Consider the following 24,859-nt stretch of genomic DNA (forward strand, 5'->3'; position numbering starts at 1 on the left):
TTCTTCCTTAATGGCTGCCTGTTTGTTGATGTTTTTTCATTGGCTTACATTGTCACGTGATCAAATCAACATAGGTGTGGACTAAGTTATTTCCATTGCAGTTCCTACTTTAATTGTTTTAATCACAATTTAATCCCCGAAAAAATATGTTGAAACAATTCCAGAATTAACACAAATCTTAAAATTACCGAAAACATTAAATGTTATATAAATTGTAAATAAAGGTTTTACATTTCACCCCTAAATAAAACATAATGGACTCAACCAAAAACAAGCGTCTCTCTCTTTATTTAATGATGTATTTACATGACCATGATCAACACATAAATCCCAGACCAATTGTAAGACGAAACTATTGTAAAAATAATACTATGACCACAGCAGATTTCGTACAGAAAATTCATCAGAAGTTTCATTTAGATCTTGCCTTACAGAAAAGGCCAAATCATTTCGAATATATGCACAGACTCCGCCCCCATTTCTGTTTCTATCTTTACGTAAAACAATGTAATTTTCAATATTTATTTCACCATCACTAACTGTGTCATCTAACCAAGTTTCTGTCATAGAAAAAACAGCAGGATTGCATTTTTGTATAATATATTTGACTTCTGATAACTTAGGTAAAAGAGATCTACAATTCATATGAATAAAATGCAAACCCTTCCGTAAAAAACATTGAAAATGGTCGGTATTTGCATGTGACGGTAGAGTATTTGTAAAATAATTTGATTCACTAAAATCATCAACAGAAGTATCACATAAAATAGGTAATTCTAAAAAGGTACATTTACTACAAGTGAAATTTATTTCTAAATCTTGTTGAACAATAGAGTCATACTGATCGTTAGAAATATAACCACAGCATTTAATATGAGACCAGTCTTTACAAATCTATCTATCTATCTATCTCTGAATACTGCCAACCCCTCTCGCGAGTGTTATAGGCAGGAAATTGTGCGCGTCGGTGTGTTAGTAAAAGGTGTGAGAGAAAGTAAAAACCTGAAAATGAACATAATCAGGACAGTGAGAGACATTGAAAACTTCTAGTCATTGTTAAAATGTTTTTGTTAGTAAGGGTGAAAGAAAGATTTAAAAGTAAAAACACAACAAGTCAACTAATACTGTATCTTAACCACTGCCTGTTTGTATTGATCTAGATCAGGCAGGGTGACAATGTTCCTTGGGAGCTGGTTCCAAAGTGTGATACAGTGGGGGAAGAAGGAGAACTTATGGTAGTCTGATGTAACCTGTATTTTCCTAAGAGAGAGGGGATGCATATGTCTAGTAAGCCTAGATGGAGTTTTAATGTAGGTGGGAAGGCTAATGGCTACTAGGTTATGGTAAATTTTAAAAAACATAATAAGTCTAAAGTCTAGTCTGCGATGCTCGAGAGAACGCCAGCCAAGATCTTTCTGCATGGCTGTAACTGATGACAAAGGGGAGTAATCCTGTTTTACCCAGCGTATCGCTCGTCTTTGGACTTTCTCTATTTTTTGGATGTTTGATTGTGTGTAGGGGCTCCAAACAGTTGATGCGTATTCTAACTGGGGTCTTACTAGGGATTTATAAGCTAGTTGTTTTACTTTTTCATTTTTTGTATTGATATTTCGTTTTATGAATCCTAGGGTTTTGTTTGCATTTGATGTAATTCTTGAGATATGTGTGTTGTAGTTCAGGTCTGTGGACAAGTCAAGGCCAAGGTATTTTGAGCTAGGAACTGATGTTAAAGCTTGGCCATGAAGGAAGTACTTGTTGTTGATGACTTTTTTGTTTTTAGTGATGTGAAGGACTTGACATTTTGAGGGGTTGAATTCCATGTCCCACTCCCTTTCCCATATTTGCATCTTATCAAGATCCTCCTGGAGGGATTGTGAGTCTGAAGACGAGTTTATAGTAATGTAAACCACAGTGTCATCAGCAAAGAGGCGAATTTGGGACTTGGAGACAGAAGATGGAAGTTCATTAATGTAGATCAGGAAGCAGAGTGGGCCGAGGACGGAGCCTTGGGGGACACCAGAGTTTACAGGGACTTCTGTAGAGTGTTCATCTTCCAGTACAACAGTTTGGCTCCGACCTATCAGGAAGGAACGTGTCCAATTGAGAATTTGTGAGGAGACACATTCCACTGCCTTGCTGCGAGCTGTTACTGCTTTAGAACAAATCACACACGGAAATTTTGGTGTCCTCTTTTTTGAGCTTTTCTGCGTAGATTGTTGTGGTGGACCTGGATTTAGTTCAATATCTCCGCAACGAATTAAAGTCAAAACAATCATATATCGAAAGCTGAGAGTATCGAAAGGATGTCGTGCTTCCGAATTTCTTTTAGCTGTAAATCGAAGGGATTAATTGATAAAAATCGGGTCCATGGACAAAAAAATAGTAAACACAATTACACAAATAGCTGCGCGGAGCAATAATGGAAAATTTCGGTACTGTACCCCATATGAGGCCTCATAAGTAAGGGTTATTCTCAAACTCCGCGCACCGGTTACGCTAAGGGGAGATCACTGCGTAGGTTCAAGGGAGAATTGGTTATTCTATGTTTAGAACATAACGAAATTACCATAATTTGTGTGACGAACCGACAGTGAAGTACATTCATTTTTTTTGTCAGTGTTCGAATTAAAAAAAAAATAAGCAACTACGATTTTGGTACGGGAACTGTACTGTACAGTATCCAAACAAAAACCCACAAATCTTGGACGTTCGGATTCGGCGCCCTTCGGATTATAAAAATCTGGAAACCCAATGTCTAATTTTAGCCTGGAATTGGAATTCCAAGTTCATAAAGATGCTTAAGATGGCGACGTTCATACCGGTTAATCTATTTCTTTTACATTATTTTGTTTTTTCTGTGTACAGCTACTCCGGTAAGCCATTTATTCTTTCATAGGAGTTAATGTTGATAATTGTAAATTGAACAATCGAGCTAAAATAAATATGTTTAAACCAAAATTATCAAAAATAATCATTACTGGTCGGAGAGATAACTCCGACGCATAGATAACCCTAGCTTAAGGTCTTCGATCAGCGTACCCGTTTATATACTATGACATGACGTGATGCCGCATCAGATGAAAAACAAAAATGTTAAAGAGCGGCTTATAAAGTTTTGGAAGCCAGAACTAAGATAACCCCGACACTTGATAAATATAATTTTTATAATTGTATTTTTCAACAAAAAAGCATATGGTCACCTAGTAGTATAGGAGCAGGACAGAATATGATGATTTTTTGTAAGTTGGTAAACTTTTTAATATTTTTCAATTAACCGAAACTTTTCGTTGGCAAAAACTGCTTCAAAACGTTCTTTTTACTAAATTACAATGAGGTAGTAAGAAATGTATTGACCACAGGCCACTGACTTGGGAAATATTTTTGAAAACTTGTTTTTACATCAACAAAAAATAGATAAAGCATATAAGATGTAAAAATGAATTAATGATGCTGATTTTCCTGTCATTTTTTACTTAAAAATTTAAGTGTCGACTTTATCTACTGTTGAGGGTTAAAAAGACCATGTTTTGTATACCCCATTCAGGACCTTAAAGAAGTACCAATTCTCATTTTCATACATAATTTTTGTAGTGTCATGTAAAGTCTTTGAACTGAACTTTATTTAGGTGGTTCAATATTTAAAATATACAGGAAGATAATTAAGATATTACAAAAAATATGTGATTTAGTGTCGGAGTTATCTCTCCAACCAGTATAAGTGATGATTATTAACACACATGTATAATTTAAATTACACAGGGCACAGCTATCAATATATTTTATGTGTTGTTAGAATATTCTAGCCATAATTTCATGAAATTTATCTGCATGCTTCTTGTTGAATTGTATTGAATTCTCCTCAATTTTGATTCTTTAATTGTCGAGTTAGTTTTTATTAGAGATGCTTTTTGTGCTCTGTCTTATTAGATTAAAATGCTGTCTGTTTAGTGAATTAATTTACATGTACTGTATACATTGTCTGCCCCGTTCAAAAATGCAGTCCGCCCTTGTACGGTCTGCCCTGTCCTAAGCCCCTTTAATATCAAATATAGCGTTAAACTTAAAATTGAAATTTATACTATTATTGCAGTTTGTAGAAATTAATAATATTTAATTTATATTTTCCTACTGACTGTTTAAATTAAAAATATGCAGACAGTTATCCACCTAAAAAGAAATTTGTCATTTATTTATTTTCATTTTAAATTTTTTTGTATAGAGGTATTTTATTGTATGATGAGAAATATTGGAAGTGAAGGCAACTTTTTTCCACATAGGTGCATGAACCAAGAATATTTTAAGAATTTACATGTACAAGTGTACAATCATGAAGAATCTTATTAGAACTGTTCAAAGTGACAAAGAGCAAAGCTTCTAAAATATACGATCAGTATCATATGAAAACACATGAAAGTCCACATATATTTAACATATGAGACAAAGTTCACATATATTTAACATATGAGAACTTATAATTCATATGAAAAACATGTGATAACCATGAGTTTAACATAAGTTTGTTGACACATCTTTTTCATATGGTCTTTATGTTATTGTACATATAAATAACATGTTCTTAAACACATGTTTTACAAAACATATGAAACACGAATGTTTTACATATGGAAAACATCTGGTGTCCCAAACATATGTTAATAACATGTGGTGCATTTTTTCCTGTGTTTACATGCTTATTTTTATCTAAATTAATTTTTTTATTTTTAATCTGTTTTTTTATCTTTATTTATTTTTAATCTACACAGGTACGTATATTAACGGTATCCGCAACTCTATACAGTAAATCAATAACGGTAAATTATCATTATGCTGTCGTGGCAGATAATCCATCCAGACTGCCGATCGTTATTGATTTTTTATCGACGATTACATATCATTAAGCGGTGTGATATTTGACCTTGGTTATTTAAATTACAGTCAACATGTTATTTTCTGTTCAATTTTTTAAAAGTAACATATTCTAGAAAGCTGAAAGATAGATTTTTTCAAATATATATTTTATAAATCAGTGCGTTTAGTATGAAGAAAATTACGACGAGTTAAACACAGAGTTTGTTTTTTTTGTCTCCCGATTATGTCAAAACTTCAGTAAAAATAATGATGCCCTCTTCGAACAAATATAAGATTTTTTCGTAATTTATGGTCCGAATTTAGCAAAATACCTATCAAAAGAAAGCTGAGAATTTGATCTTTTTAACCGTGTAATTATCATTTACAAAGCTAAATTATTTCCGGAATTGTAACGAGTAAAAACGCAACTTTTACTACCAGCCAAATCGCGACTGCACACGAAAGAAATTTTATATACATGTAGTAACAAGTTATTATTGTTTAATATACGTACCTGATCTACAGCTTTTTTGACAGTCTCTTAATGTATTTTGTTTATACTGGTTGTTTCACCATAGAAACTAAACTACTTGTAGTAAGGACTAGATTAAAAATCACCTACCTCTCTTCCCCTCAAATAATCCTCCATACTGTAACCTGAAAGCGTGAAACTGTAACACGTTCCCTACAGTGTGTTTGTTTGCATATTTAAGAAATACAATCATTGTGGTTATTTCATACACATCAAAACTCCAAACTGGTGTTAATTACCTGATAAACACTGCTCAGACCGATATGATTTTGATTCTAAATAGACAAATAGGGAAGATCACTATTTACATGCTACTTTTTCAAGCAGAGATTAACTCTGGTGCCGATGTTTGCAAACGCTGTTTGATTTCGCACCCTTCTGTTAATATCATATAGAAATTATTAAACAAAAGAAATTATAAGAAAAAATGTTATTTTATCAAGTTTTCAACAATTCAAGGAACTCCACGGAGGTGTTTTGACATGACGGGACTCACAATTATTTTTCGGGATTAATGTTTCATTTGCTGTAAGTCTAGACAAATAACTTGTGTGCAAAATTTCAGATCATTCGGCATTTCGCTCACTCAGTTTTATCAGAATAAGTATTCTTATTGTATAAAATACTCAAAATTGAAAAGCGTTTCAACGCTTTTCACCCGAATCAGTCTTAAAAGATGCATGTAGTTAAAGAATATGGTTTGCAGTTTATTTCTCAGAATATTTCTTAATTATCTTTTAAAAATCGTTCTGTTTAAGTGCCTTAGCTTACCTACATGTATGTAAGAATTTACAATTTTATGTTTTAAGGCTTTTGGACCTCAGTGGAGCTCCTTTAAAACTTACATGTCAGACTAGATTGTATTGTGTTTACAACAGTGCATGATTAATCATTCTTGTCAGTTTAAAATGATGTCATTCTAACACCTTTATTAATGTGTTGTTTACTTAGGATGATGTCATTACGCTGCCTACAAATTGACACAGATTTGTTGATCAAACCTGTGACAGTAGTGTATGGTAGATAATATTTTAGCATTATATGAAAAGAAAACATTGTAAGAATGGAAAATACGGTATCAATAAAAATGGGTTATTATTGTTTCCTAAAAAATTTGTTATTATTAAGGGAGTAAATGTAACAGCTGCATATACATGTAGTCCCTAGTTAACCAGTATTAATTTTATTGGCAGTTTAACACTGTTTTTATGCTCCGGGCGTAACTGTCCGTCCGTCTGTCTGTCCGTACAAGGTTAACCTAAAAAGCAAGTTGGATTTTTCTTAAGTACTACCTATTCCAATGACTTCATAAATCACACACTTACTTATTAACACAATGTACATGATCTGGGGAAGTTACATAACTATGGTTTCCATTTTTACCAAGTTATTGCCCTTTTCAGCACTTAGAAAATGAATAATTGGTTAACCTAAAACAGCAAGTTGCATATATCATAAGTTCTATCTATACTAATAGTTTCATAATTACCACACTTACTTATCAATACAAAGTACATGGTATTGCCAAGTTATATAACTGTGCCATCCATTTTTCCCAGTTATTTCCTTTTTTATCACTTTGAAAATAGGGCCTTGTATTAGGTTAACCTATTCCGGCATGTTGGATTTATCTTAAACTTCTTCTAATTACTTCATTTATTTAATGATATCTTTCATATTTGGTAGGTGCATATCTTAAATGGTCCTTTAATTTTTTACGGAAAAGGGGTCCCTAGGGTCAAGATCAAGGTCACTTGTGTCAAAAACAAATTTAAACATTTTTGCTCATACAGCCTTTATTTTTATGCCCCCATTTCGAAGAAAAGGGGGTATATTGCTTTGCACTTGTCGGTCCGTCGGTCCGTCGGTCCGTAGACCAAATGGTTTCCGAGTGATAACTAAAGAACCCTTAGGCCTAGGAACTTCAAACTTGGTATGGTGATTGGTCATGACCAGTAGATGACCCCTATTGATTTTGGGGTCAAGGGGTCAAAGGTCAAGGTCACATTGACCTTGAAAGCAAAAACGGTTTCCGATCAATAACTAAAGAACCTTAAGGCCTAGGAACTTCAAACTTGGTATGGTGATTGGTCATGACCAGTAGATGACCCCTATTGATTTTGGGGTCAAGGGGTCAAAGGTCAAGGTCACATTGACCTTGAAAGTAAAAACGGTTTCCGATCAATAACTAAAGAACCTTAAGGCCTAGGAACTTCAAACTTGGTATGGTGATTGGTCATGATCAGTAGATGACCCGTATTGATTTTGGGGTCAAGGGGTCAAAGGTCAAGGTCACATTGACCTTGAAAGCAAAAACGGTTTCCGATCAATAACTAAAGACCTTAAGGCCTAGGAACTTCAAACTTGGTATGGTGATTGGTCATGATCAGTAGATGACCCCTATTGATTTTGGGGTCAAGGGGTCAAAGGTCAAGGTCACATTGACCTTGTAGGTAAAAACGGTTTCCAATCAATAACTAAAGAACCTTAAGGCCTAGGAACTTCAAACTTGGTATGGTGATTGGTTATGACCAATCAGATGACCCCTATTGATTTTGGGGTTAAGGGGTCAAAGGTCAAGGTCACATTGACCTTGTAAGCAAAAACGGTTTCCGATCAATAATGAAAGAACCCTTAGGCCTAGGGACTTCAAACTTGAGATGGTGATTGGTCATGATCAGTAGATGACCCCTATTGATTTTGGGGTCAAGGGGTCAAAGGTCAAGGTCACATTGACCTCTTAGGTAAAAACGGTTTCCGGTCAATAACTAAAGAACCCTTAGGCCTAGGAACTTCAAACTTGGTATGGTGATTGGTCATGACCAGCAGATGACCCCTATTGATTTTGGGGTTAAGGGGTTAAAGGGCAAGGTCACATTGACCTTGTAGGTAAAAATGCTTTCCGATCAATAACTTAAGAACCCTTATGCCTAGGAACTTCAAACTTGGTATGGTGATTGGTCATGACCAGCAGATGACCTATTGATTTTGGGGTCAAGGGGTCAAAGGTCAAGGTCACATTGACCTTGTAGGTAAAAACGGTTTCCGATCAATTAACTAAAAACGCTTAGGCCTAGGAACTTAAACCTTTTTGTGTGATGATTGGTAATGACCAGCAGATGACCCTATTGAGTTTTAGGTGAAGGGGTCAAAGGTCAAGGTCACATTGAACTTTTAAGTAAAAACGGTTTCTGATCAATAACTCAAGAACACTTAGGCCTAGGAACTTCAAACTTGGTTTAGTGATTTGTCATGACCAGCAGATTACTCCTATTGATTTTGGGATTAAGGGGTCAAAGGTCAAGGTCACAATGACCTTGTAAGTAAAAACGGTTTCTGATCAATAACTAAAGAACGCTTCGGCCTAGGAACTTCAAACTTGGCATGGTGATTGGTCATGACCAGCAGATGACCCCTATTGATTTTGGGGTCAAAGGTCAAGGTCACATTGACCTTGTATGTTAAAACGGTTTCCGATCAATAATAAGAGAACCCTTAGGCCTAGGAACTTCAACCTAGGCATGGTGATTGGTCATGACCAGCAGATGACCCCTATTGATTTTGGGGTCAAGGGGTCAAAGGTCAAGGTCACATTGACCTTGTAGGTAAAAACGGTTTCTGATCAATTTACTAAAAACGCCTAGGCCTAGGAACTTCAAACTTTGTATGATGATTGGTCGTGACCAGCAGATGACCCCTATTGAGTTTTGGGTCAAGTGGTCAAAGGTCAAGGTCATGACCAGTAGATACTTTATAACCCTTATTAATTGTTTGATCACTGGGTCAGAAGTCATGCATAATAACCTTATCACATGACTAATTGGCTGCTGATAGGGGGCATACATGTTTTACAAACATATCTTGTTAAGTTGATGTCATTCATGTTTTATACAAACTGCTAAGGGATAAGGGATGTCCTCTTCCTTTGGACTTAGTTAGGGGTCATTTGGGTCCCGTCAAGCTCACCAATGTCAAAAATAGATTTTTGTACTTTTACAGGTGTATTTACCTTATTCTATTGACAGATATGTTTGGTAGGAATATAATTTTTTTTTTCTCTAGATGGATTTAGGGGTCAATTGGGTCAAGGTCACCAGTGCTAAAAATAGATTTTTACACTTTTGCCAATATAGCGTTAATTTATTGATAGATTTATTTCATATTTGGTAGGAAGATAACTTAACATGATATTCTTTTTTGATCGAAGAAGGGGTCAGTGGGTCAAGGTCAATGATTTCAAAAAAAGATTTATACACATTTGCTTATACATCCATTATTTTTTATATGCCGAAAGAATTTCGGACATATTATGTTATACCCCCGTCCGTCCGTCTGTCCGTCCGTCTGTCCGTCCGTTAGCAATTTGGTTTCCGGAGCATAACTTAAGTTCCATTTGGCCCACAGTATTCAAACTTCATAGGATGATTGCCCATATTGGGTAGAAGACCCCTATTGATTTTGGGGTCACAAGGTCAAAGGTCAAGGTCACTATAACCGTAAAACTGAAAATGGTTTCCGGAGCATAACTAAAGTTCCATTTGGCCAAAAGTTTTCAAACTTCATTGGATGATTGCCCATTTTGGGTAGAAGACCCCTATTGATTTTGGGGTCACAAGGTCAAAGGTCAAGGTCACTATTACCGTAAAACTGAAAATGGTTTCCGGAGCATAACTTAAATTCCATTTGGCCAACAGTTTTCAAACTTCATAGGATGATTGCCCATATTGGGTAGAAGACCCCTATTGATTTTGGGGTCACAAGGTCAAAGTCACTATTTACGTAAAACTGAAAATGGTTTCCGGAGCATAACTGAAGTTCCATTTGGCCCACAGTTTTCAAACTTCATAGGATGATTGTCCATATTGGGTAGAATACAGTTATTGATTTTGGGGTCACAAGGTCAAAGGTCAAGGTCATTATTAGCTAAATACTGAAAATGGTTTCCGGAGCATAACTGAAGTTCCATTTGGCCCACTGTATTCAAACTTCATAGGATGATTGTCCATATTGGGTAGAAGACCCCTATTGATTTTGGGGTCACAAGGTCAAAGGTCAAGGTCACTGTTCGCTTAATACTGAAAATGGTTTCCGGAGCATAACTTAAGTTCCATTTGGTCCACAGTATTCAAACTTCATAGGATGATTGTCCATATTGGGTAGAAGACCCCTATTGATTTTGGGGTCACAAGGTCAAAGATCAAGGTCACTATTACCCTGAAACTGAAAATGATTTCCGGAGCATAACTTAAGTTCCATTTGGTCCACAGTATTCAAACTTCATAGTATGATTGTCCATATTGGGTAGAAGACCCCTATTGATTTTGGGGTCACAAGGTCAAAGATCAAGGTCACCTTTAAACTGGAAACAGTTTTCGCTCAATAATTCAAGCATTAATCAAGCTACAGCTAAAGTACTTTCGGGCATATAATGCCCCGCCTAGCGGTGCTCTTGTTGACTGATGTTTTTATGTTTGGTAGGATGATAACTTGCATGGTCTTCTTCCTTTGGATTGAGGTAGGGTTCACTTGGGTCAAGGTCAGCAGTACTAAAAATAGATTTTTTCACTTTTGCCTATAGAGCCATTATTTATGGACAGATGTCTTTCATATTTGGTTGGAAGATAACTTGCATGTTTTTTCCTTTCGATTGAGTTAGGGGTCAGTGGGTCAAGGTCAAGAAGGCCAATAAAAGATTTCTACGCATTTGCTAAAACAGCCTTAATTTTTTACTGTTATTTTTCATATTTGAAAGGATTATAACTTGCATCATTGTATTGTGTTAGGGGTCATTTGGGTCAAGGTCACCTGTGCTAAAAATAGATTTTTACACTTTTTTATAGAGCCTTTGTTGTTATTTTTTTTACCAATGTCTCATACTTACATGGAACATACCTAAGGTGGTCTTTTAAATTCAGATGGAGTTTAGGGTCGCTGGGTTCAATGTAATGTCTTGCATTTACATGTATATATGATAAAGTTGAATAATTTTCAACTTTATCACAAGTCATAGCAATGACTTTCCAACTAATATTTTTCACAATTACAAAAAAGCTATGACTCTGTCAAGTTATATGTTATATGTGTTTATATTTTTTTTTTACTATTTTCTGTCCTTAACTGAGTTAATGGTTAAATATTTTTTTAAATATTGTTACTGACAAGAATCTGAGTCAGGTGCATTTGTGTTTAACAAACACATTTTTGTTTTCTTCTGTGTGTAAAGTGACAAAATCACGAGGAGTGTTAGAATAAAGGATTAATGACTGTTATGGCGGAAAATACATTTAGCTTAATTTTATAGCATTTTATTGTAACCAACAATAAATAAAGATGATCTTATCTTATCTTACTCTCTTCCTGCATGCATATGATGTTTTGACGGCATTGACTCAGTGGTTTATGAGGAGATGTTGTTTAAAGAAAAGTGTGTACTGACATACCAGTATTTTTGGTTTCAATAGAAGCTTTTTCTTTGATCTTACTGTGGCATTTTTCTTCTGTTTAATAATATTATATCATATAAAAATACATTGTACAAACAATATACAATTTCATAATTTTACAAACATAATCATCAAGTGTACATATAAGGGTTTCGCCAATTTAAGTTCTAACAACATTATTGTGGGCCCTTCCCTGTGGTTCTTTTTTTTGTTGCTTTTTTTTTCCACATAAGCCAGTGTGAAAAAACAACTTAAGCCAATCATTTATATGGTTTCATTCTTTAAACCATTGCCCATAGAAACAAACAGACAGTGAGTCACAATAGCTCACCTTGAGCATGCGGTGTCCTGGTGAGCAAAAAATCAGTGACTTAATAATATATTAGACTTGCAGAAATTAAAAAAAGTCAGCTGACTGAGGGGAAAACTCAGTTGATTGTGTTGATAAATTTACACAAACCACCTAGGTGTACAATGGCTTTATGATGGCACTAATATATAAGGCATGAATGGGTTTGACCCATTTTACAGACTGTTGCCAAATGCCATGATCCAAAAACTATCAAAATGTCTTCTTGAAAAGATAAAAATGGACTTAATTGTATAGCTAAAAATATTGAAAATATTGAAGCTAAAGGATGAATAAGTTAATGAAATATGTTCACAAATAAGGGCCAAAGGTCAAATAACAATGAAAATCATTCATTTGCTAGTAAAACCTTTTAATATTTTATAACATTGAGTTGAGATGTCCTGCGCAAAATGATGGTCAAGGTCACAAGAGGTCAATTAAAAATATTAAAATTTTATCCAGTCTATATCTTGCTCATTCTTTGATGGATTACAAAATAATTTGGTACAAATGTTCATCATGATGGGATTGTGTGTCGCACAAAAAATCCAGGTCTGTCACTCAAAGGTCAAGGTCAGACTTGGGGGTCAGCGCAAAACCCATCTTCTACATGTGGGAGGGATTTTAATAAAGCTTGAGACAAATATTCTCCATAGTGAGGTGGAGAATCACATGAAAAAGTCAGGTGTCTGTGGCAAAGGTGAAGGTCACACTTAGGGGTCAAAGGTCAAATAAAAAATGAAATATTCATTTGCTAGTATAATTTCTATACATGGATGGATTTAAATATAACTTCAAATAAATGTCTCCATGGTGAGTTGAGATGTCTTGTGAAAAATTAAGGTCAAGGTCACAAGAGGTCAAATAAAAATATCAAAATTTGTTTCTCCGCACTGTATCTTGCTTATGCTTTGAAGTATTTATTATTATGCTTAGTGGTCAGAGGACTTTTGTCGAGCCCACATGCACTGAGCTCCACATAGTTGTCAAAATCTCTATTTTGTGTTTGTGTGTGCGTGCATGCATCCAAACTTTTCCATGCCATAACTTCTTCATGCATGGATACATTTTCAAATAACATGAATTCAGTTTTTTAAGACACAAATGTTCATCATGAGACTATGTTTCATGCACATGAACCAGGTCATTGGATCAGAGGTCAAGGTCAACTAAGATGATGCTATGTCAAGATTTTGCCTTGGGTATAAAGAGGATGTGTTGCGCACATTTCACCTATGTATACATCTTTCTCCTTGATCTGAAGCTTATAGGTTCATGAATGAATAAGATGAGCTGGCTCACACTCTTGTTATAATTGAATTATATCTTTGATAAACATAATTATTTTAAAGAACATTTTTATAGCTCTAATTTGCACCCTCTTTTAAAAAGATGCAAATCCCGGGGGCATTAAATAGAGACAATTCAGTATGTTCATTTGGTTAGTTTCATCTTGAGTGAAATAATGTTTGATTTCCAAAATTTTACTTAGAAACTTAAATATTTGCATAATATTATGAACATTGAGTATGTGACAATGAGTTTATAAAAAGCAGAAAACAGATTTTAGTAAAAGCTAAAAATATCATCTGCCAACAGTGCAAGTAGCGTTATGAATTGATTTATTTGAGATCAAGCAAAATTGTCTGAAGAGTTTGATGTGACAAATTGTGTTTAAGTAGTATTATTTGGCATTTTTAACTTGTTGAGTTTTTTTCGTTAGTTTCTTTAATTTTAATTTTTTATGATTTATGCTTAGGATTTTAATCATGATAAGTATAGATCTCGATATTAAATCAATAAAACTGCCTGATGGCCTAGTGGTAAGAAACAGAATAATGTGACCACATACATGTAGTTGCCAGTTAGATTTTTTAACAAACTTTTTTTAGCTCACCTGAACTAGTTTAGGGTAAGCTTTTAGCATTGTTGAATGTCCGTCGTCTGTCCACACATGTTCGTTAACACTCTAGCGGTCACATTTTTGCCTCAATCATCATTAAATCTTGTCAGGATGCTCATCTAGGTAATAGCTCGAATAAGTTCGAACATGGGTCATCTCCGATGAAAAACTAAGTCACAGAAGCTAATAATAGAAAAACCTTGTTAACACTCAAGTGGTCACATTTTGCCTCAATCATCATCAAACTTTGACAGGATGCTTCTCTAGGTTATAGCTCGGATGAGTTCGAACATGGGTCATCTCCGATGAAAAACTAGGTCACAGGAGCTAAAAATAGAAAAACCTTGTTAACACTCAAGTGGTCACATTTATTACTCATTTATCATCAAACTTGGTCAGGATGCTTGAATAGGTAAATGCTCTGATGAGTTCAAACATGGGTCATCTCTGATGAAAAACTAGGTCAAAGGAGCTAAAAATCTTGTTAACATTCTAGTGGCTACTGTTTTGATCCAAATATCCTGAAAATTGGTCTGAAATATTGTTTTGATGATTTCTAGGTCAACTTTGAATATGGGTCACCTGGGGTCAAAAATTAGGTCACACTGCCCAAATATGGAGAAACCTTGTTAACACTCTAGAGGTCACATTTTTGACTTAATTATCATCAAACTTTGTCAGGATGCTTGTCTAGGTTATTGCTCGTATGAGTTTGAACATTGGTCATCTTGGATGAAAAAATAGGTCACAGGAGCTAAAAATAGAAAAATCTTGTTAACACTCTGGCTACTGTTTTGATCCAAGTATCCTGGAAATTGGTCTGAAAGTTTGTTTTGATGATTTCTAGGTCAACTTTGAATATGGGTCACCTGGGTAAAAAACTAGGTCACACTGCTCAAATATGGATAATCCTTGTTATAACACTCTAATGGTCACATTTTTGACTCATATGTCATGAAACTTGGTCAGAATGCTTGTCTAGGTAATTGTTCGGATGAGTTTGATGGGTCAGCTGAGCGATCTAGGGCCATCTTGGCCCCTTTTGTTATGTGTTTGTTACGCGTTTCTTTAAGATTGACCTGAGGCCATTTTTAGCCGCCTACAAGTCCAAACTTTTCTCTGCCAAAACAGAAGGGGGCACATTCCCCATTGCCTCCCCCTCCCTGATGTATCTTTTTGATAGGAGAGGCAAAAAAGTGATCACTTTTTTAACAACATTTCTCAAATGAAAACAAGTGTTTGGGGCCTAAATAGGACATTTTTTCACTATTTGAGGCTGCAATGGGCGGGAGTGGGGGGGGGGGGGAGTGAACAGACATGAACACATGTCTATATGAGGTAAAGGGTTAAGCTTTAACAAGATATGAAAAATGAGGTTTTTTAGAAATAAAAATTAAAGGCATAATGGGCCTTAAATTCAAATATGACTGTGAACTGATCTTTGAATGGCATTGAATGTCATGGTAAATATGAAATTTGAAATTTATTTGCTAAAATTTTTCTTTTGTAGGAGCTTTCTTTACTATCATAACTTCCTCTGATGTGCTTGACTTCAAAAAAGAAAAAGTTGAAGTGTGGCCCATGGAGCCTGCTAGGCAATGGCTCCTGTTGTAACATTTTTAAGCATATTAAAGGGTACTTTACATTTAATATGTTCCGATGAACTGAAAGAAATTCTTCTTTGACTGAAGGTATTTTTTCTTACTCTGTCAAATGTTTTTTTCATTTCAGAAACTGCAACATTGAATGTTTCTGCTTCAGTTGTTAGAATTGGTGATAATGTTACCTTTGAATGTATCTCACCACAAGGCTACACTGGGGCTGACTATGCATCAATCACATTCAAACTTTTACATAACAATACAGATCTTTTTGGCAATGAGGAAGCAAAATCAATAAGGGGGGACTATTCTATTAACTGGTATACAATAGAAATATCTGGTCAACAACATGCGGGTAACTACACATGCATCATTACAACCACTGGCCCTGATAAAACTGTGAGTGCTGGAGCTTTTCTCAAAGTTATAACAGGTAAGAAATATAGAAAAATGTTCTGAAGTAGAATTGATCTATTTCAGCTCACCCCAGCACAAAGTGCTGAGAAGTGAGCTTTTGTGTTGGCAGTGTGTCTGTAGTTGTACACAATTTCTTGAAACATCTTCTCTTTAACCACTGAAAGGATTACAGGAATGATCCTTAGATGGTCCTCTACAGCAGTTGTTTAAAACTGTTTCAGCCTGATGCATAACTAGGTCACAGGAGCTAAAAGAAGACTTCAATAAGGAAATCTTTAAAATTCTACTTCTCTGAAACAACAATGCCAAGAGCTTAGATATTTGACATGTAGCATTACCTTGTAGTCCTCTACAAAAATTCATGCCCTTAGGATCCAAACTGACACTTCCCTATTACATAGACGTTTATAGTAAAATACATTTAAGTCTTTTGTAAAACTGCAATGCCCATAGGATAGATATTTGACTTATAGACTTACCAAGTGGACCTTTACAAAAGTTATATAAATCATGACCCTGGGGTCAAAATAGGTCATGCCCTGGGGGTCACTTAGTGTAGACTTCTATAGAAGAAATGTCTTAAAAGACTTATCCTCAGAAACTGCAATGCAAAGAGCTTAGATTATAAATTATGTCTCCAAAACTTTGGGGGACATATTGTTCTTGCCTTCGCTGTCTGTCCGTCCTTCTGGGTTGTCCGTACAAACCCATTGGAGAACAATAGGTAACAGTAAATTCTCTTTGATCCTATTCATTCTGTTTTTACTTGTGTGCCTTTTTTTAAGCCATGTGTGACTAAAAATGGCTAAAAAGATCAAAGGAAAAGTCACATAAGTAAAAAAATCTGGAAACAAAGTGATCCCTTGGAAGCATTGATCACAACAAAATTACAAGAGAATTGCAGACTCGGTTTGATTGAGTCTGTACATGAGTAAGTCTATCCGGTTGTCTGTCCATCCGCATTAAGCTTGTCCGGCCTTCACAGGTCAAACAATTGGTGGGATTTCAACCAAACTTTACAGAAGTGATCAGTACAATCTCTTGTTGTGCACATCGCCAGCATGTTTCGCTTCCCTGCACAAAATGGCCGACAGAGCTAAAAATAGAAAAATCTTGTCCGGCCTTCACAGGTAAAACAACTGGTGGGATTTCAACCAAATTTTTCAGGAGTGATTTGTACCATCCTTAGTTGTGCACATCGCCCACATGTACTGCTTCGCTGCACAAAATGGCCACCAGAGCTTTACAGGAGTGATCAGGACTATGCCTAGTTGTGCACATCATTGGCATGTGTCATTTCACTGCACAAAATGGCCGCCAATGGGATTTCAGCCAAACTTTACAGGGGTGATCAGGACCATCCCTAGTTGTGCATGTCACCGGTACATTCCACTTCCCTGCACAAAATGGCCGCCAGTGGTAAAAAAAGAAAAATCTTGTCCGCCTTTCTCAGGTCAAGGTACTCCTGGGATTTCAACCAAACTTTACAGGAGTGATAAGTACCATCCTTATTTGTGCATGTCACAGGCACGTTCCGCTTTGCTGCACAAAATGGCAGAGGATTAAGGAAGAGGTTACTGTTATTAAGAAAAAAGAATAATGGGTTCTTAAAGATTTATAAGAGTTAGGGATATTATCCCCCGCCGATGGAATCGGGAGGGGGATATTGTTTTGGCGTTGTCCGACTGTCCGACATTCTGTCCGTCCATCCGTCCTTCCTAATTTCGTTTCCGGACTAGTTCTCTGCAACTACTGGCTGGAATTCAACGAAACTTTATGGGAATCATCAATATCAAGAGGAGATGCGCATATCGTCAGCTTGTTCCAGTCAGACCCTTTTAATTCAGAGTTATGGCCCTTGATTTAAGTTATGCAGTATGCATATAGAGTAAAAATCTTTTTCGCGGTACTTCTCTGCTACTACTGGCTGGAATTCAATAAAACTTTATGGGAGCCTTCAATACCAAGAGGAGATGCGCATATCCTCGCATTGTTCCAGTCAGACACTTTAACTCAGAGTTATGGCCCTTGATTAGTTATGCAGGATGCATATAGAGCAAAAATCGTTTCCGCGCTACTTCTCTGCAACTACTGGCTGGAATTCAACAAAACTTTATGGGAACCTTCAATACTAAGAGGAGATGCGCATATCATTGGCTGGTTCCGGTCAGACACTTTAAGTCAGAGTTATGGCCCTTGATTAGTTATGCAGGATGCATATAGAGCAAAAATTGTTTCCGTGCTACTTCTTTGCAACAACTGGCTGGAATTCAACGAAATTTTATTTGATCCATCAATACTAAGATGAGATGCGCATATTGTCGCCATGTTCCGATCAAACCCTACAACACAGAGTTATGGCCATTGATTAGTTATGCAGTATGCATATAGAGCAATTATTGTTTCCGTTCTATTTCTCTGCAACTACTTTCAGAAATTTAATGAAACTTTATGGGAACAATCAATACCAAGAGGAGATGCGCATATTGTCGCCTTGTTCCGGTCAGACACTTTAACTCAGAGTTTTTGCCCTTGATTAGTTATGCAGTATGCATATAGAACAATATTGGTTTCCGCTCTACTCCTCTGCAACTACTGGCTTGAATTCAATGAAACTTTATGGGAACATCCTTTACCAAGAGGAAATGGGCATATCGTAGCCTTGTTCCGATCAGACACTTTAACTCAGAGTTATGGCTCTTGATTAGTTCTGCAGTATGCATATAGAACAATATTGGTTTCCACGCTACTTCTCTGCAACCACTGGCTGGAATTCAACAAAAGTTTATGGGAATCATCAATATCAAGAGGAGATGTGCATATAGTTTGCTTGTTCTGGTCAGACACTTTAAGTCAGAGTTATGACCCTTGATTAGTTCTGCAGTATGCATATAGAGGGAACTTTTTGGGAACCTTCAATACAAAGAGGAGATTCACATATCATCGCCTTGTTCCCGTCAGACACTTTAACTCATAGTAATAGCCCCTGATTAGTTATGCAGTATGCATATATAGCAATAATTGTTTCTGCGGGACTTCTCTGCAACTACTGGCTGGAATTCAATTAAACTTTATGGGAATCTTTAATACCAAGAGGAGATGTGCATATTGTTTGCTTTGTTGAAGTTGTTTAGACCAGACCCTTCATTACAGAGTTATGGCCCTTGATTAGTTATGTAGTATGCATATAGAGCAATATTGCTATTTCTTTGCAACTGCTGTATTGATTTCAACAAAACTTTATGGCAACGATGGATACACAAAGGCAATTTACATCTCATTGGTATGTCCAGATATTACTATTTAACACAGAGTTATGGCTAAAATTGTTATTGCCCTGAATTTTTATCAAGTACAAAGAATATTACTGTTTATGCCATGATAAATTTATAAATAAAGCCTTATGACTCTTCAGTTGTTGTGTTAGTAATAACCAGTACTCGGCGGTGGATATAAATTCAACGAATTTGCTTGTTGTTACCATATTTGGTGTATAGAGAGCTTATCATGAAGTTATGTAGAATTCTATTATTGGATTGCTTTTTGTTCTTTTAGGGTCAAGGTAACTGTTACTAAAAATACAAAAAATGGTTTCTGGTCAATAATTAGAGCTGAGAATGAGATATGTAATTAAACTTGGTATATAGATTATTAGTAAGCTTCTGTTGAGACCTTGTTGAGATTGCTTTCAGGATCCCCTAGGGTCAGGGTCTATGTTACTGAAAATAGAAAACGGTTTTAGTTTCATAGCTAAGAAAGAATGTTAAGAATGTGATATTGTAATAAAAAATACTATTTTTAATGGAGTTATATGTTGTTTCTTTTTGTTCTCCAGATACTGATAAAGATGTAGGGTCTAGAGGTGGAGGTAAAACAGAATCATCATCAGAAGACAAATATGCCTTAATAGTACTAGTAATTTTACCGATTGGTGCTCTTGTAGCAGCTTTTCTAATACACAAAGAAATTAAAAGAAGATGCCAAGCAAACAGAGAGGGCAATGGACAAAGAATAAAGGATAAGGAACAAACAAAGAATGATGGACAATCAAACTCAGGTAATACCAGTCTGTTCCTTAACCCATTGCATCATAATTTGTAATTTATATTTCTAAAAGTAGATTTAATTTAAGTTATAATGATTTTTTTTACATATGTTGTCAATTTTGTGATGTCAAATATAAAGGCCAGATCAAGAGACTGGTAGTAAACCAATAATGCACCCATGTATACAATTTATTGTAAAACGTGTACACGATTGTTTAAATGGGTGTTACTTTGTACTATACCACACCATGTATTTGAGTCGCCAAATGATGACTTACTTTCTATTTTTAATACATGTACAAATAAATAATGTGCCTCTTCACGATTGAGTCGGCACACATTTTCTGCATTGTTATAACCCACATTTGGCTCTTTTGAAAGATCAAAGGAAAAATCAACTTTACAAAATTAATGATGTATTATGTCATGAGCAATTATTGCATGGTAATGCTGTCTGAAGGGTTGTAAACACCCATTTTCCGTTTTTTACTTTGGAATAAATCAATTAGAATTGATAGAATTCATGATTACAGGCAATGATTAAGATATTTTGTAAGACAATAATTATGGTCATTTCGATTAAACTGTCAAAAATACCACAAACGTTTACGAATGAAAATCGAAACAAATCTGTTTAAATGTGTAACCGTGGGGACCTTTGTAACCAAATTATATTTTTGCTCTATAATATTATATTGTGTTACATAGATGAATATGACCTGCCAGAAAGAAACTTTTTTTACAATACACACAGTTTATTACAAGGTATGTAATAAAGGAGTTATTATATGTATACTTTGTATATGTGACTATTCCTATGCACTAGACTAAATGGATCATTCTTGGAAACATGACATTTTTAGAAAATATCTTGCTGCCAAGAATAATCAACAATTTATTTCTTTTTATGCATTTTAAAAATTGACTTTGTTTTTTCAGGTGAAGAAACTTTGAAATTAGATAAAAAAGAGACAAATGGTGGTGATGATTCGATTCCTGGACAAATTGATGATAAAGTAAATGAATCAACTCAAGGGTTACTGAAAGATGAGCACCAAGAAAATGGTGTCTGAGTGATTATTGAACATTTGGATAGTTGCCTCAATATATTGACTTAATCATGTATAGTCAAATCAGTGCATTTGCAGACTCTTTGTTTATAAATAATTAAATTTGGCATTGAAAATTGACAACTTCGTTAAGAACCTTAAAAGCATCTTTCTTATTAAAAACAAGTCTTGTTAACTGCTAAACAGCTTGTAATTTAAGTTTTTCACATGAAATTTTGATTGATAGCTGCATATAGTTTGCATATAATGATTCCATCCATTGTTACCATTGTTAATTGACTTTAACAACATCTTATCATTGGGATCTAGTCGGAATTTCATAATGGCATGGAAAGTCATGTTGCTCTATTATAGCTATTTAATTGGTATATTTTAACATTCTGGACACATCTTGTAACTTAGATACAATTTCAAAATTAAAATTTTAAAAACTTTTCCCCTTTATCATTGATAAGCCTACCTTGCATGGTTCTCTGCCCTTGGTGAGGATATGAGGTCCGTGAGACTAAAGTCACCAGGACTTAAAATATATTTTTCTTTAACATATATCATACTGTAGAATTATGCTCAGTGTCACTGTCCTATCAGATAGAAGTTATTTGCAGTCTTTGTGCAAGTTAGCACTTTAAAAATTTGATTCTTTTGTGCCAAATGTTCATTCATTGATTACTGTCTCAATAGACAGCATTAATAAATTCAGAAACCAAATACATGTAATGTCAAATTTTTATATAAAAAAATATTTCAAATTAATTTTCTATCAATTAAACAAAGAAATTTTTAAGCATTAAAAATTTTAAAATAATTTCATAAGCTTCCCACCGTGTTATTTTTGAAGTGATGAAAGCTATTTAATTGTTCTGGTCACTTTATCTATTTTGCCTGTTGTAATATCAATATATTTTGATTTTTTATAAAGATTTGATTGTGATTTATACATTGTAATGAATTGCATTTATCATGCATGTATTTTTACCATTGTCCAGTACATTAATTTTTTGTATAGTGAAATTTTGTATGTGTGACTTACAAGAGAGTATGGAGATCAATTACAGTAGATCCTTAAATGATTTATTTTTTAATTTTGTACAACTTTTGTTAGATCATATCACTTTTTTATGTTTATAGCTGATTTATATGTCTAAATTTTAAATCTGTAGTTTGTTGAAACAATTTTTTAAATACATTTGTTATGTGCAGTAGGAGTTTGAATATTTACATTAATTACTGCTAACTATATTTTTTACATCTATGCAATGTATGCATAAAAGATGAGAAAAACAACACCAAAAAAACAGAAATAACATTTGCTAAAAATAATAAGATCATTCATCATCCCTATTTATTTTTACATTTTATATCAACAAGATTTAACTGGAGCCTCTGTTTTCCTTCACATGAATGTCTTGTATATTTGCATCTGCTGTATGTGATGACACTTTTTGAGATCTCCTTTCTTCCCCCATCAGTGTCCATTTTTACCCCGCTACTTTTTCCCAATTTTCTTGCTTTTACATGGTATCCTTATCCCATTAATTTCCATATCAGCCCTTTTTATTAATTAAGTGTCCCTCTATTATATGTGATAATTGTTGTGCTTTTACCCAGTTTTTCTGATGGAATGTCTTGCCAGTGTGATTGTGTCATGTCAGCGCTTACATTCTGTAAATGTCACCTTCCTTATCAGCTCTGTTCTCTTGTTTGTAAAATTGGCTAGTCATGCTTTGAACTTTTTACCGTGCATTATTTGTGAAGGCATTTGATGTCAATATACTAAGAGTATGTATAATATTGGATCAGACTGCGTAATGAAAGCAGGTTTTTTCTCTACACAGATGGGCATTTAAGCAAGTCAGTTTTGATCTACATGTATTACTGAAGAGTTATCATTTTTACTGAATTATGAAAGGTTGATTCAGAAACTTCTTTCTCAAAATTATTTAATTAAATGTATAATTTTCTTTTTCTTTTCAATTTGTGATCAATTTAATCCATATAGATTATTTTCAATATTTTTAAATGGAAACCACATTACTTTGAGTGAATATGTCTTCATGCACTTTATAATGATGCCTACAAAAGGTATGAAGCTGTAAATCATGCAATATTTGCTCAATTTTTTAATGTAATTTAAGTTAGTGGCACAGTAATACTTATTGTTGTTTACTTATATATGTGTTGTTTAATTTATACATTTTACTCAGTCATGTGATTTAAAGGCATTAGAAGTACTTTTAACATAATGTATCACTGTACTTTTAAACATAACTTCTTTGTTGAAATCTTATAAACTTTATTAAAGCCCCATTATGTCCCAGAAATGCTTTTAATCTTATTTGCCAGAAGCTTTTATTTTTGGTGTACATGACTGTACTTTTAAAGTTTCCAAAAAGTTACTCTTCAGCCAATTACCAGACCCGTCTTTTTCTTCTGTTGCCTTTTTGACAATAAGTGCAGTTGTAGTGATTGAGTATTTTGAGCAGAAGTGAAAATACTACTTTGTTTACAAGTTGCTAATTTATGACACATTTAGCACTACTTACTTAATGTAACAATCAACTAATATGTTCTACAACCATTATTTAAACATTATAAAATTCATTTTTATACGCCGGGGGGGGGGGGGGAAGTTGTCCAATTTTTGTCCGAGCATATTTCATACACGCATGAAGTAATTTATATAAATTAATGAAACTTCCTAGAAATGTTCACCACTATGAGAAGCTGTGTCAAAGTTCAAAGTTTAAGGTCACACTGTAAAATGCTTGTCCGGAGCAAAACTTCTAAATGGATTCTGGGATTTCAATATAACGTTGCACAAATGTTCACCATTGTGAGGCAGAGTGTCGCATGCAAAATTTAGGTCCCTACGGCCAAGGTCAAACTCACGCATAGGGACCAAAGTTCAGAAGAAATTGTGTATTTGGACCATTTAGTCATCATTATTGAGAGATTGAAACACAAATGGTAATTATCATAACTACTGGTTTGAAACATGTAATTTGGTTAATATATGCAGGGTCATGGCCACTAATGATGATAAAATTTGAAATTTTGTCCAGAGCATATCTCCTCCATGCATGGTGGGATTCTTATGAAACTTCATAGAAATGTTCACCACTATGAGGAGCAGTGTCATGTGCAAGAAAATCAGGTCTAGGTTAAGGGTTAAGGTCACACCTAGAGGTCATTGAAAATTGTTTGTTCGGAGCCGAACTTATTCATTCATCGGGGGATTTTATTGTAACTTGACACAAATGTTCACCATTGTGAGGCTTATTGCACGCATAATACAGGTCCCTGCTACCAAAGTCAAGGTCACATGGAGAGGTCAAAGTTTGTGTATGGGGACCATTTAGTCATCATTTTTTGATGGGTTGTAACACAAATGAAAACTATCACGGGGCCAAAACACCATTATTTGGGAAGGGGCCTCAGCCTTTTTCTTGGGGGAAATATGTGTGATTTTGGCATACTTTGGGAAAAGGGGACTTAAATTTAACACAAACTTTTAAAAAGTTCTTCAAAATAAAAAAGCAAAAAGCACTGGGAAATACTCATAAGGCAGTAAAAGACCTTAATTCAATACCATCATTTAATTTTGTTGTAAATTCTATTGAAAATTCTGAAAGACTGGGGAATTTTGA

At 34.8% G+C, this 24,859-nt stretch overlaps 1 protein-coding gene across 1 annotated transcript; it reads left to right on the forward strand.

The window, feature by feature from the left end:
* Positions 1 to 2,495: 2,495 nt before the first annotated feature.
* LOC132758198 (uncharacterized) lies at positions 2,496 to 23,176 on the forward strand. The gene is made up of 4 exons (XM_060749753.1): positions 2,496 to 2,873; positions 15,810 to 16,112; positions 19,932 to 20,153; positions 21,082 to 23,176. Exons 1-4 carry the CDS (start codon positions 2,795 to 2,797, stop codon positions 21,213 to 21,215), a joined length of 738 nt encoding a protein of 245 aa, XP_060605736.1. The 5' UTR covers positions 2,496 to 2,794; the 3' UTR covers positions 21,216 to 23,176.
* Positions 23,177 to 24,859: the final 1,683 nt, after the last annotated feature.

Source organism: Ruditapes philippinarum, unplaced genomic scaffold, assembly GCF_026571515.1.
Source record: "Ruditapes philippinarum isolate M1 unplaced genomic scaffold, ASM2657151v2 ctg2490_1_1_1_1, whole genome shotgun sequence".
Classification (NCBI taxonomy): domain Eukaryota; kingdom Metazoa; phylum Mollusca; class Bivalvia; order Venerida; family Veneridae; genus Ruditapes; species Ruditapes philippinarum.